The following is a 14,418-nucleotide window of genomic DNA, read 5'->3' on the forward strand; positions in this document are numbered from 1 at the left end:
TCGGCCAGCTCCAAGAGCAATAAAATAGCCACACATCCCATTAAGCAGAACAAACAAGAACACCTCCACTCTCTGCTGCCACCGCCTGCCTGCCAGCCCCGCTGTCTTCCTGAGGTTCCAGTTACTCTCCCCAGCAGAAGGAGAGCAGCGTGTGCTTGTTGCCAGAATAGAACGGAATTCCTGACAACCAGGCAGAGCCCGCCTTCCAGGGCTGCTGTGCGTCTTGGATGCCGACAAGCCACACGGACGGGTGACCTTCTCAGCTGACTGGCGCTGCCTCCTCTCATGCGCATAGCACTCCTTTTGTGGAACAGAACATTTGCCTGCCATAAAACCGGAGAGGCGCAGCCAGCAGGAGGATGTCGCCGGTGCAATTTGCCATTTTTTAATTGGCAACGCGCTTTAGGAGTCTTTAGCAACCCTTCGAGGGCAAAGTCAATTACTCTCATCTAGCAGATAGCGGACTTTATTGCTCTCTGTTACTGGTGCTGTGTGCTGCCAATGGGGATGGCTTGCTGGAAAGGATAAGGACATAAAAAGAGGCTGCTGGATCAGGCCAGTGCCAGCATCCTGTTCTCATCGGCGGCAACCAGATGCCCAGGCTGAGGAACTCCCTCCTGCAGAACTTTCCTGGCACCTTCATCATGCAACTTCTGGGGCACGCAGAAGGCTTTTAAACTCTTCTTAATGTTGTGCTATAATGTTGCAGCCTGCTCTGATGCCTTAGGAGGAAGAATGAGCAATGCATACATGCAGAATGATCTGGAACAAAGAACCATAGAACTGTAGAATTGGAAGGGACCTCAGAAGTCATCTAGTCCAACCCCTTGCAAGGGTGGGATCGCAGCTAAAGTATCCTGTATACCAGAAGGAGCGTCTCCATCCCCATCGTTCAGCCCGAACACGAAGGTCCAGCTCTGAGGGCCTTCTGGCGGTTCCCTCCCTGTGAGAAGTGAAGCTACAGGGAACCAGGCAGAGGGCCTTCTCGGTGGTGGCACCTGCCCTATAGAATGCCCTTCCATCAGATGGCAAGGAGATAACCAATTACATGAAGGCAGCCCAGTATCAGGGAGTTTTGAATGCTTGATGTTTAGTTGTGTTTTTATATTATGTTGGAAGTCACCCAGAGTGGCTGGGGAAACCCAGTAAGATGGGTGGGGTACAGATTGATTATTTATTTATTTATCCTGCCTTGCAGGGGGTTGGACTAGATGACCCTCAGGGTCCCTTCCAACTCCAGGATTCTATTGTTGTTGTTGTTAGTAGGAGTAGGAGTATTATACTTGAGAGGTGGGTACCCAACCTCTGTTTAAACACCTCCAATGCATGTTTAAAAACCATTGCTGAATGTCACCTGCTTCCAGACAAGGTACCCCTTGATGCTGTCAAGGCCAGTCTATTCCACTGGCAAATAATCCTTCGGAAGCCTCTGAACATCATTATCTCCTCTTTGGAGGTGAGCCAGTGGAGGACGACAAGTCCCACGATTTGAGGTTGACACAAACCTCCTCGAAACCTCAAGCCAAACGATTGCCATCTGGACGAATTGATGAGGTGCAGAGCTGGGGTGTCTCGCTCCATGTGAAGGGGACACAAAGTCCAGCCAGGTTCTGCAGCACAGAAAGGTTCTGAGCACTGAGTGTTTTCAAAAAATATTGACAAGCTGGACGGTGTGCTGAGGAGGGAGATCAGGATTGAAAATGGTCTGGAAACCGAGCCTTACGAGGAATGGCGGAGGGAACTGGGAATATTTAGCCTGTGAAAGAGGAGGCTGAGAGGAGATATGCTAGCCATCTGAAGAGCTGTCGCATGGAAGATGGAACAAGCCTGTTTTCGGCTACTCCAGAAGGGAGGATTTGAACCAATTAATTCAAATGACAAGAAAGGAGATTCTAACTCAACATTGGGAAGAACTTTCTGACAGTGCAACAAACTCTCTCAGAAGGTGGATTCTCCTTCATCCGAAACTTCTGAGCAGAGGTTGGATGGCCATCTGCCAGGGGTTCTTTAGCTGTGTTGTAGGGGGCTTGAGTAGATGACCCACGGAGTCCCCCTGCAACTCTACAATTCTATGGGGAAAAGATGTTTTCAAAAGTGCTAGGAAAATGTGCAGCACAGAAGGGAGAAATCACAGGGACTGAGTTGGCTGGTGGAGCACTGAGCAGATATGCTCAGCAACAAGAGAACTAAAGTAGACAAAAGTGTTCTAGGTCTTTGTTCACATGATATCATTGATGGGGACTTCATGTAACATTGAATTAATCTATGGAAAAACTTCTGGGAAATGATATATAATGAGATGAAAAAGATGTTGAAATATACATTTATTAAGAAACCAGAAGCATTTTTACTTGGCATTGTAGGAGATATTAATAGACAGGATTGTAAGTTGTTTTTATATGCAATGACAGCAGCGAGAATATTATTGGCACAAAAATGGAAGCAAGAAGAACTACCGACGAAAGAAGAATGGAGGATGAAGTTGATGGACTATGCAGAATTAGATAAATTAAATTAACAGGAAGGATTCGAAACCTGCGGGATCAGAGATTCTTAGAAGACTGGAGTAAATATATGAATTATTTGAAAAGTAATTGTGATGAACAGATTATGCTAGTAGGACTGCAAGAGGTTTTGTAAGGCAGATTATTTGAAATACTGCAAGAAAGACTATGAAGAGAATTATTAGTTAAGGATAATTAAATGTAATCTAGAAATGAAGAAATGCAAAATAAGTGACAAAGAACGGAAAATCATCAGAGGTGTTGACGGAAGTCTAAAATATTGTATAAGATGAGAAGATATGTTGTATGACTGTTGGAACTGATATGTTAAAAAATCAATAAAAACGTGTGTGTGTGTATGTATGAATTAATCTATGGAATTCAGAAGCACAAGGGCTGCTAGCTGAGGAGGTTGGGAAAGGATGTTTGTTACACCAGTTCATGGAAAGGAGGAGGAGGAGAATATCAATGGTAATTACCAATTATAGCTCTGTAGAAGCCCCAGGGTCAGGGGCAATCTTTCACCTGTTAGAGGGCAAGGAGTAGGGGTTGTTTATTGCTTGTGGGCTTCCTGGAGACACTGGACCAGCCAAATAGTCCTCACTGTGGCCCTCCTGATGCCTGTGGGAAGCTCGCAAATGGGACCTGCCAAGCCCTCAAGCATCTTGGTTGCCGTTGTCTGCATCACAGGGGGTTGGACTAGATGAGCCTATGTGGGATGTGAAACACAGGAGCAGTCAAGTACAACATTCCTAGAGTGAACATGTTTACACATGGGGAGGAATGTTTGTCCAGCCAGGAGGTAAACTTCCTGTTTCCTTCTGGGCTGGGACAGACTTCCTCTACATGTGACCAGAGGTGGACGTGGCCTCACCTGTGCAGGTAACAAAATACCTGAGCAGAGGCCGCCATCTCTCTCCATTCGTCGAAGAAGCAACATCTGCTTAGCCTAAGATGCTCTCTTGGCTTCCAGCCAAGAGAGGAGAAAGGGACTGTCTCCTTATGAGATAGTTTCCAGGTGTATGTTACTTATCTAAGCTAAGTCTGCCTTCTGGGATCCTATTGTGAACAGAATGGTGTGTGAGTAAACCTTTTTATACTTTAAAGAAGACTGTATCATGTATTATCTTTTTATGAGGGAATAAGGGAGAAATACCACGACAGTTATTATAGAGGCTTTAGCGAGCCTGAACAAACGCATCCGCTGCAAGTTTAAAAAGGGGAATGTTACTCTGCTAAATTGTGAACTTGTTAACACAAGTTGGAAAGGCTATAATCAGACAATATATCCTCTTCTGCATCCCTGAACATTCCCACAGCCTTTAGGTCCCTTCCAACTCTACAACTCTATGAGAAGCAGGCATGGCTTTCGATTCCTATAACTCTTCTGCCGGCAAATGTTGTAGAACGCCTTTGCATTCAATGCCTTTGCATTCTGGCTGGAATCTACCCAAAATAAACTTGCATGCACTACCCCCACATGTCAAAGGGTCCAGTTCTGATTCCTTATTTAAAATAATAAAAAACCCTGTATTTTATTGATATTCAGATATAACAGAACTAAGAAAATAATAACATTATTGCCAGTCCACTCCCTCTCCCAAAGTACAGAGACGGCATTAAAAAATATTACACTGGAATCAAGATGCAAAGTGCTGCCACACAGCAAGAAGAAATCAACACAAAATGTTCTTCCACAGAGTCCCGTGAGAAGCTGGTGCACGGAAGCCATCTTCAATAAAATATTGAATAAACTTTAATAAAATTAAACCACACCATACAGAAAGCGGTGTTTCTCTTTCCAATATGGGGTTCTCTCTTTAGGATGATGTTAGCTTATCTGTAAGAATTAACTACTGACCAAATGGCCAACTCCCTGCGCACAACACAACAGCTTTCAAGAAAGGCCAAAGTTTTGCACCAGCAGTGCAGAATCACAGAATTTGGCGATTCACCCCAGGAACCAGCCTGCGGGTTTCAAAAGACCCAGAGCTGCCTGTGGAGAGCCAGTGCGGCGTAATGGTCAGAGCGTCAGATTATGACTTGGGAAACCAGGGTTCAAATCCCCGCTCGGCCATGAAGTTTCCTGGGCGTGACCTTAGGGGCCAGTGATAGAATCACAGAATTCTAGAGTTGGAAGGGGACACACAAGGGTCATCTAGTCATACTTCGCCCAACGTGGGACTTGAACACACAACCCTGACATTAAGGGGTCTCATGCTGTACCAGTTGAGCTATCTGTCCCTGCCTCTCAGCTTAACCTACCTCGTTGTGGGAACTAAATGAGGGGAGAGAATCGTGTACACTACCTTGAGCTCCTTGGAGGAGGAAAGGAGGGATATCAAAATAATAATAATAATAATAATAATAATAATAATAATAATATTTGCCACCCATCATGCACACAGCTTTGGGGTGCTGGCGGGTAGAGAAGCAGGTGCTTGGAAATAGAAGAATGGTGTGTGTGTGTGTGTGTGTGTGTGTGTGGCCCGCAGAGTCCTCTGGGTGCTTGCAGAGGAGGAGAGGGAGATACAGACGCCAAGCCAATGCTCTGAAGCTGCTTCTCTGCTTGCCAACAGCAGCCAGCAACTTTCAGAGACTTCCAGGGCCTCTGCTCTGCTCGCAGGAGTGGTGCTGTGCAGAGCACGCCTGCATTGCAGCGAGCCGGCTCTGCCTGCGGCTGGCAGGAGCGCGCCACGCGCCTCCCGGGCCCTGCCGAGCCGCCGCGAGGGTCGTGGCTGGCAGCCTCGGTGCCCCGCGAAAGGGGGGGGGGGCATGCATGGGGTGGTCCTGCCCGCGGCGCAAAGAACTCCTCCATTGACTTACTCAAGCAGAGGAAAATCAGGCAAGGAGAAGAGGCGACGGAGCCCCATGGACTGTCCAATAAGAGGAGAGGGAGGGAGGGAGGGAGAGTAGGAAGGAGAAGAAGGCATAAAGGAGAGGGAAAAGATAAATAATGTGAATAAAAGGTGTTTTAGCCAACAGAGGAAGGGAAGGGAAGGGAAGGGAAGGGGAGGGGAGGGGAGGGGAGGGGAGGGGAGGGGAGGAAGGAAGGAAGGAAGGAAGGAAGGAAGGAAGGAAGGAAGGAAGGAAGCAGTGGCGTAGCGTGGGGGGTGCAGGGGGGGCCGGCCGCACCGGGCGCAACATCTGGGGGTTAGGGTTAGGGGGCGCAAATCCACAGGTTAGGGGGCGCAAATTACTTGCCTTGCCCCGGGTGCTGACAACCCACGCTAAGCCACAGGAAGGAAGGAAGGAAGGAAGGAAGGAAGGAAGGAAGGAAGGAAGGAAGGAGAGGGGATGTTGTTGGTCAATTACAAACAGGACTTGGTCGCTTCTGAAATAGCAAGAGAGCGCACTCCCCCTACTCAAAACTCAACCGGGCAGAGATGGAGGCACCAGCGATCCTAGGTCTTTGCCCATGCTTAGTTGAGAACAAATCTTTTGGCGCTGACATGCTAGCGGGACAACAAAACTGTAAAAGCTTCGCAGTGCCTCTGGACGAACCCTGCTTTGGGGGCCGCGTTAACAAGCGCCACCCTTTCTCCCAGCCAGCTACGAAATGATCTATTAGGGATGGGATCAAAGGATCGCCTTCAGGAGAGTTGCCTTCTGTTTATGCCACGCATGACCTTCACTGTGCTTGCCCCATGTCCACTTAGGAAGAATCAAAGAGTTGGAAGGGCGCCCCCCCCAAGGGGTCGTTCAAACCGCCTGCAATGCAATCACAGAGAGTTTCAAAGTGCTAAGATGTTTTGGAATCTCTTTTGAGACATCCCAAAGTCATTTGCGAAGTTAGGCGCGAGTTGCTGGATGGAAGGAAGGATGGAAGTGGCATTCGAAAGGGACATTCCCTTATTCCGAAGAGGATTCCTCGCAAGAAAAGGGAAAAGTTGACAGCTATGCTTAGAAGACAGTAAAACGAGTTAATTTTGGGGAGGCGCCTGGGGAGACCAACTTGGTTGAGTTCCTCAACCGCAATCAAGAGTTCACCGGGCCACGTACAGAGCGCCGCGAGAACATGCAAAAGGCGGACATCCCGAGCACGCGAAGAGAGTCACCACCGTTGGGGACCACCCTGCCCCCCCCAAAAAAGGGGGGAACCGAAAAGAGGGACCTACCTGTAGCGTGTCCGAGCCTCGAGCCGCCTCCTCCTCCGCCTTCAGGAAGACCTGCTGGCCCCGTCTGAAAAAGTGAAGGGCAGCAATGAGAATGTGCGGCAGGATCAGGACCATCCTGTCCCCCCCCCGCGCCGGGCTTGCAGAAGCAGCCGGCTGAGGACCGAGCGCGGCCGCCGCTGGAGCCGGGAGACTTTTGCAAGCGAGAGACAGAGAGAGAGAGATCCAGAGCTAGAGCGCGCCCCCGTCCCCCCTCCCGGTGGCCGGCCTGCCTCTATCACACACACTTGGCTTGTCATGCACACCTGCTCCCGGGAGCGCGGCTGGGCGTCGCTCTCTCGCTGCCAAGCAGAGGGAGAAGCCAAGAGGAAGAAGCAGCAGAGCCCAGGGGCTTCCCCGGGTCCTAAAAACCTGGAGAGATGGAGAGGGGGGCGGCCTCCATCCCCCAGACCTCAGCGCCTGCTGCTGCAGAAGTCCCGTTGCTTGTTTTTTTTTTTTTTACACCATGTCTTTCTTACAGATCGCTCACAAGCAGTGATTTTTACGCAGCTTTTTATTTTATTTTGACAACCTGCCCTCCCCGCCCAGAAGCACCCAATGTCTCTTTAACTGCACGCAACTTTTCAGGTTTTGAACAATGGCACCCTCTAATAAATAATAATAATAATAATAATAATAATAATAACAACAACAACAACAACAACTTTTTATTTATACCCCAGCCACTCTGGATGGCTCCCAACAAAATATTATAATACAGTAATGCATCAAACATTAAAAGCTTCCCTAAACAGGGCTGCCTTCAGATGTCTTCTAAAAGTCTGGTAGTTGTTGTCTTTGACATCTGATGGGAGGGCGTTCCACAGGGCGGGCACCACCACCAAGAAGGCCCTCTGCCTGGTTCCCTGTAACTTGGCTTCTCGCAGGGAGGGAACCACCAGAAGGTCCTTGGAGCTGGACCTCAGTGTCCGGGCAGAACGATGGGGGTGGAGACGCTCCTTCAGGTATACTGGGCTGAGGCCTTTAAGGGCCCCCACACCCCCCCAGAAATGAACTAAGAATATTCAGTCCTAGCAAAATAGAGACTGGGAGGCAATCCTTCCAGAAAGCAGCAGAGACCTTTTTGTGTGTGTGTTGCCTTTGGCAACATCTGACCACCCTCCACTCCAGATGTCTTGGCCCACAATTCCCATCCCCCCCCCACCAGCTTGGCCATGCTCCCATTTGTGTGGGAGTTGTAGTTTACGACACCGTGTGGGCACCAGGTTGGGGAAGGCTGTGCAGCGGAATGGCAAAGAAGTGAGTAAACCAGGGAGTCAGGTCAACAGTTCCCGAAAGGATTTTGTGAGCGTGTGGTTTTGGATTTCCTTGATGGGGAAATGGTGCTTAGGAAGAGGTGTAATGGCAGGTGCTAGTCTAGACTTTTTACATGGTTTATTTCTATGGATCATGGCATCAGTGCAGCCGATCTCTGACCCTGGTACAAGCTCTTATCTCATACATGACCTGCAGAGAACAACTAGCTTCTGGACCGCCTAACAGTTCTAGAAAAGATCAGAGTGCTAATCCTTGCCTTTGCCAGGAAGATCTAGTTATCAGACTCCTGTAGGCAGGAACCAGGCCTCAAATGGAAATGGAAGATTGCTTTTAAGGTCAATTTATGATTCAGGAACTGCAATGATAAGACACCGTCTTCCCTAAATTAAGGCTGCGCCATCCTCACTTCAGACTTAATCTTACAGAAATGAAGTAGTAAGCCAGAAGGAACCAGCAGCAATTCAAAGCAAGCGCTCTCCTCTTTCCCCGTAGAAGTTCAAATTTAATTTAGTATGTGTAAACCTGAGAGGCGTTTGTTTTTTCCCCAGTGGTTAGCTAGCTCACAGCTCCAGTGAAGAAGAGGTTTGAGGTGGTTGCTCCAGCTCAACTGCATGCTCTCAGAAGCCACTCCTGAGTTCCTATACCAATAAATTAAGAACTTTCATCACTTTGTACCTAAACAAAGTTTTACTGCCTTTGCAACTTTTTCTGATTGCTGTGTGGAAAAGCACATGAATCTGACCTTTGGAGAGTTTGTAAGTAAACCATGTTTAACTTATCAAACATGGTCTTTTTCCATGCTAGGGCAAGAGAGGGACTTTGGAAATAAACTTTTAAAGGGGGTCTCCAGCTGTTTTTGGACCAACTCGCATCATCCCTAGCTAGTAGGACTAGTGGTCAGGGATGATGGGAATTGTAGTCCATAAACTGTTGGAGACCCAAGTTTGGGAACCCTGCTTTATTGTGTACTGTATAAGGTTTAAAGGTATACATACATTTGACAGGAACACACAAAAGGTTCCATTGGGCTGATTGCCTTTGCCTTCTCTAGCCTAGTTGTTTAGGCTAGAACTAGATATCATTTATAACCAAGTTAAACGTACTTCCTACAATAAATTAATTTGTTATTATTTTGCACAACAAATATATCTCTATCTCTCTCTCTCTCTCTCTCTCTCTCTCTCTCTCTCTCTCTCTCGTGTCTCTGTGTGTGTTTGTGTGTGTTTGTGTGTGTTTGTGTGTGTTTGCAACAGACAAAGGCCATTAACCACACAATGCTTACTCGCATACTAAAGAACGCCAACAGATAACTGGCCCAGTCATTCAACAGGGAAGATGTGTAAACAGACCGCAAGCAAACCAGGATGATTGTAGGATGAGTGATCATTGTTTAACCACCCTGTAAGCAAATCAGAACATATGCTCGATAAAGGCTGGGCATAGTCTAAGTAATGCACAACGCTTTCTGCAGGCAAATAAGGTGAGCGGGGGAACAAACACGTCAATGGAGGGTGCCTGAGATGAAATAATAAACCATTTGACTCTAAAACTAACAGCATGCATGTTTTCCATGTGCCCTTAGAAGGAAGTTCCACACAGTCCAATAGTTTTGTGCACAGGTTTGCAGTCAAACATTAGAGCATGTGGAGCTGAATGTTAGAAGATTCAGGACAGATTTTTTTAAAAAAAAATAAAAAATTCTCCATGCAGCACGTATTTAAACTATATGGAACTATTGTCTTTAAACGAGGTCTTTAAAAGAGGATTAGACAAATTCATTAGCCTTGATGGCTGTGGACTGCATCCAGGGTCAGAGGAAACAATGCTTCTGAATGCCAGTTACTGGAAGCCACAGGACGGCAGTGTGCTCCTCTGCTCAAATCCTGTCTGGCCACTGTAAGAAGAGGATGTTGGACTTAGTCTTAGAGCTATTGCATGTGAAACTGAACATATCAAGCTGTCCAGTTCTAGCTCAGCATTGCCTGTTCTAAAAAGCAGCCGTATTCTCTGCAGATCCCCTGCGAACAAAGTTCTTTCTCCCCATCACGTGAAACCTGGTCCTTTTCACCGAAGACGCCCAGGTTCACAACCTGGGTCCTCCGACATGCAGAGCATGTGTTCCCTCCTTCAGCTGTGGCCTGTGGCCCAAAAAACCTATTTAAACCAACAGAAACCGCATCTTAAGCGGAATTATTTCTAAATGTGCTGAGGATCAAACGTAGCTTGGCTGGAATTAAAAGCTAAAGAGGAGAGCTCTGGAAGTTGATGGATGGAATTTGGAAAGTGGAAATAATGACCAACCTGGTAAAGTTAAGAAAGCTAATGAGAATTGGGGGGGGGGGGAGAGAGAGAGAGAGAGACTCAAACATATAATAATAAAGAGATATGATGCCTCAGTTTTTTAAGGTGTCTTTGTATTCGATTCCTATTCCAGATTTCATCACCAAACAATTGGTTTCCAACTATTTGAGCCAGTGAGTTATCGTATATCCAGAACAAATACAATTACTATTAGGAACAGGAGTGGCAGCTTGGTCCCGTGACTGTGGCTGCCATGCAACATGCATGGCCCTAGTTCCTGAAATTTGTAGGTGCTTGACCCCTTCATGGGGAATTTTGTGGGTGCTCAGGCACCCAGGACGCTGGCACCTACGATTAATCACATAAGAACCACCCTGTAGCTGGATCAGACCAATAGCCCATCTAGTCCAGGATCCTGTTCTCAGATTAGCCAAGCCAGGTACCCTAGCGGGAAATCTGAAGATGGACCACAGCACAGCAGCGACCCTCCCCTCTTGTGGGTTTCCAGCAACTGCTATCCAGAAGCACTTTTGCCTCCATCTGTGGAGGCAGACAAAGCCATCCTGCCCAGTAGCCATTTATGGCCTTCTCCTCCATGAATTTTCCAATCCACTTTTAAAGCCATCCAAGTTGGTGTCGATTGCTGCCTCCTGTGGAAGTGAGTTCCATAGGCTGACAATGCACTTTCTTTTATCCGTCCTGAATTTTCCAACATTCAGCTTCATTGGATGGCCCTGAATTCTAGTTTTATGAGAGAGGAGAATTCCTCTATTCCCTTTCTCCACACCACGGACAATACCTATTTATCTACTTGCACTTCGTGCTTTCAAACTGCTAGGTTGGCAGGAGCTGGGACAGAGCAATGGGAGCTTACCCTGTCATTGGGATTCGAACCCATAGCTGTCAACTTTCAGATTTGAAAATAAGGGATCAGCAGCCTCACCTGTCCCGGAGACAGTCTATGGGATATCTAACAATCTGGGATAGCAGCGGGAAGCAGCGGGAAACGCCACTGGAATAAGGGAATTTCCCGCAAAAAAAAGGGAAGGTTGACAGCTATGTTTGAACCGCCAACCTTCCGACTGGCAAGCTCTAGGCTCAGTGGTTTAGACCACAGCACCACCCGCATCCTTGACTAGCCAGGATACACGAGCTTATATCTGAAACTTCTACTTCAGAATGCAAATCTGTGATGATAGCATACTTGGAATGTTGCGTACAATTCTGGCTGACTTGCCTCAAAAAAGGATATTGTGCGGCTGGAAAAGAGGGTGGAACAGTTACAGCACTTGGGGAGTTTTAGTTTAGGGGGAAAGGCAATTAAGAAGGCACTCAGGGGGTAAATATCTGGCCTGAGGTCACCCAGTAGGGACTTGAACCTGGTTCACCCCAGAAGTGTTACTAATGAAAGAAGAGGGTGACTAAATCACGTGCAGAGTTCCTTTGCCTCATCATAGCACAACAAACATTGCAGGGGGTTGGATTGGATGACCCCGGGACGCCTTTCAACTCTACAGTTCTATGTTTCTATGAAGCAGTCCTCTGCGCAGTTGGGATTAGGAGGCGGGACACCACGTCAGCCGGGCTCTAGTTCCGACATTTTCATTTTGTGAAGATTACGCACAAAAGGATCAAAACCAATCTTAAACGGTCACCTCGCATTTAAATTATTGCTGCCCCTCTGAGCCTCGGGGATGAGGGGATTGCAAATAAATAATTCTTTTCCAAAAGTGGGAAGCAAGGATCTGCGTTTGTGAAATGGACAAGGGGAATCATCCCCAGGTACTGGGGACAAGATGACAGCCATGTCCACTCCACATGTGGAATCCCTTTTAATCATGCAAATCAGCTCGTAGAGAAACACCCTTCCCCCCATCGTGCAGAAGGCTGGCGAGACCCGATCAATAAATGAAGTTGATGTGGCCAAACTCTTTGCAAAACAGCACACACAACCCCTCTGGAATAGTCCATCTCGCCTTGGGTTCAAATGGTGCATTTCCTCTCCATTTTGTTTATTATTCATTGAATCGAGGCAATACAAACCGAATCACCCTGAGCGCACAGGTAATCCAGCTTAATCAAGATTAAATGCTACAAATGAGCCCAGAGTCCCGGGTTTGTGTTCTTTTCCTACGCAGCAAACAAATTTGTCAAACTCTGCAGGGAGTCTGACCGAGTGGGCCTGATAACTTGAGGCTGAGCTTCCATTTCATTTCAGAGTTATTGGTTGGCCGTCGAGCCTCTCGCAGATGCTAACTGCATTTGTCAGCCTGGCCACCTGGGCCAAGATCCACGCTTCCTTTCATTATTTGCTTTGAGCGGGGATGTTTGCCAAGTGATTGCTATCCTAAGCAAGGTTAATATGCTAAAATAAAATAATAATAATATTTTTTTATTTATACCCCACCCTTCCCGGTTCAAAAACCGGGCTCAGGGCGGCTAACAACAAATTTAAAACACTTTAAAGCACTTGATTATAAAAGCAGCATAAAATACAGTATAAAAACACAAATAACAATAAAAATCAAAAATCAAAAATCAATTACCGGTAGATAATCCCCAGGGCTAGCTGGCTGAATTGGTCCTACTTGGGCCAGTGAGGAGACCAGGGAAGAATTAGCTGTGGGGTCTCAGAGCAGGTAAGGGAAGGGAAGGGAAATAAAAGATCAGGCTGAATTCAAATTAAAGGCCAGGTGGAATAGCTCTGTCTTACAGGTACGATGGAAGGAGGTTAAATCCTGCAGGGCCCTGGTCTCATGGGACAGAGTATTCCACCAGGTCGGAGCCATCACTGAGAAGGCCCTGGCCCTGGTGGAGGATAATCTGACTTCCTTAGGGCACGGGAGAGGCAGAGAGAGATCAGAACACAGGGAAAGTCTGCTGGATCAGGCCAATGGCCCATCTGGTCCAGCATCCTCTTCTCATGGTGGCCAACCAGTTGCTTTAATGGAAGGCCCACAAGCAGGATCCAAGCACAAAGGCCCTCTCCCCTTATTGTGGTTTCCATCCACTGGCATTCAGAAGCACTGCTGACTCTAACTATGGATGCAGAGAGCAAAGCCGCTGTGGTTAGTAGCCATCAACAGCTCTCTCCTCTTTTGTGAATTTGCGGAATCCTCTTTTCAAGTCATCCAAGCTAATGGCCATCACTGCCTCCTGTGGCAGTGAGTTCCATAGGTTAACTAATGCACTGCATGAAGGAGGACTTCTTTTATGTGCCCTAAATCTTCCAACAGCATGTGCCCAAACCTTAGATACACAGAAGACCGTACAACATATTTTTTTACACATGCATGAGGGTAGAATGAATGACAGGTCCTGAAGCTGACAAAGGTCTGTATAGTTAAAGCTCTGGTTTCCCCAGTACAGTGGTACCTCGGGTTACAGACACTTCAGGTTACAGACTCTGCTAACCCAGAAATAGTACCTCGGGTTAAGAACTTTGCTTCAGAATGAGAACAGAAATTGTGCTCTGGCGGCGTGGCAGCAGCAGGAGGCCCCATTAGCTAAAGTGGTGCTTCAGGTTAAGAACAGTTTCAGGTTAAGAACGGACCTCCGGATTGAATTAAGTACTTAACCCGAGGTACCACTGTAGTGATGTATGGAAGTGGGAGCTGGACCATCAAGAAGGCTGATCGCCAAAGAATGGATGCTTTTGAATTATGGTGCTGGAGGAGACTCTTGAGAGTCCCATGGACTGCAAGAAGATCAAACTGCTCCATTCTGAAGGAAATCAGCCCTGAGGGCTCACTGGAAGGACAGATCCTGAAGCTGAGGCTCCAAGACTTTGGCCACCTCATGAAAAGAGTAGACTCCCTGGAAAAGACCCTGATGTTGGGAAAGATGGAGGGCACAAGGAGAAGGGGACGACAGAGGACGAGATGGTGGGAGAGTGTTCTTGAAGCTACCAGCATGAGTCTGACCAAACTGCGGGAGGCAGTGGAAGACAGGAGTGCCTGGCGTGCTCTGGTCCAGGGGGTCACGAAGAGTCGGACACGACTAAACAACAACAACATAATGAATGAGGAAGCTTTCCAAACCAGTTCCTTTTTCGGGGTAGTTGGCAGGGGGTTGGACTCGATGGCCCTTGTGGTCTCTTCCAACTCTATGATTCTATGATTCTATGTACCGCAAATTAGTACAGTATCTCCAAAGAAGTTGCTCTGTTGCCACAGAAACAA

General features: G+C 47.4%; 1 protein-coding gene across 2 annotated transcripts in view; it reads right to left on the reverse strand.

Annotated features, from left to right (window-relative positions):
- PDE2A (phosphodiesterase 2A) overlaps window positions 1-14,418 on the reverse strand; it is a 392,093-nt gene that overhangs the window by 265,225 nt on the left and 112,450 nt on the right. For both annotated transcript variants that reach the window (XM_079973519.1, XM_079973520.1), the window contains exon 2: window positions 6,623-6,686. In XM_079973519.1, the coding sequence (XP_079829645.1) occupies window positions 6,623-6,686 (64 nt within the window). The remainder of the gene's footprint in view (window positions 1-6,622; window positions 6,687-14,418) is intronic.

This window comes from Podarcis cretensis (genome assembly GCF_951804945.1).
Source record: "Podarcis cretensis genome assembly, chromosome: 4".
Classification (NCBI taxonomy): domain Eukaryota; kingdom Metazoa; phylum Chordata; class Lepidosauria; order Squamata; family Lacertidae; genus Podarcis; species Podarcis cretensis.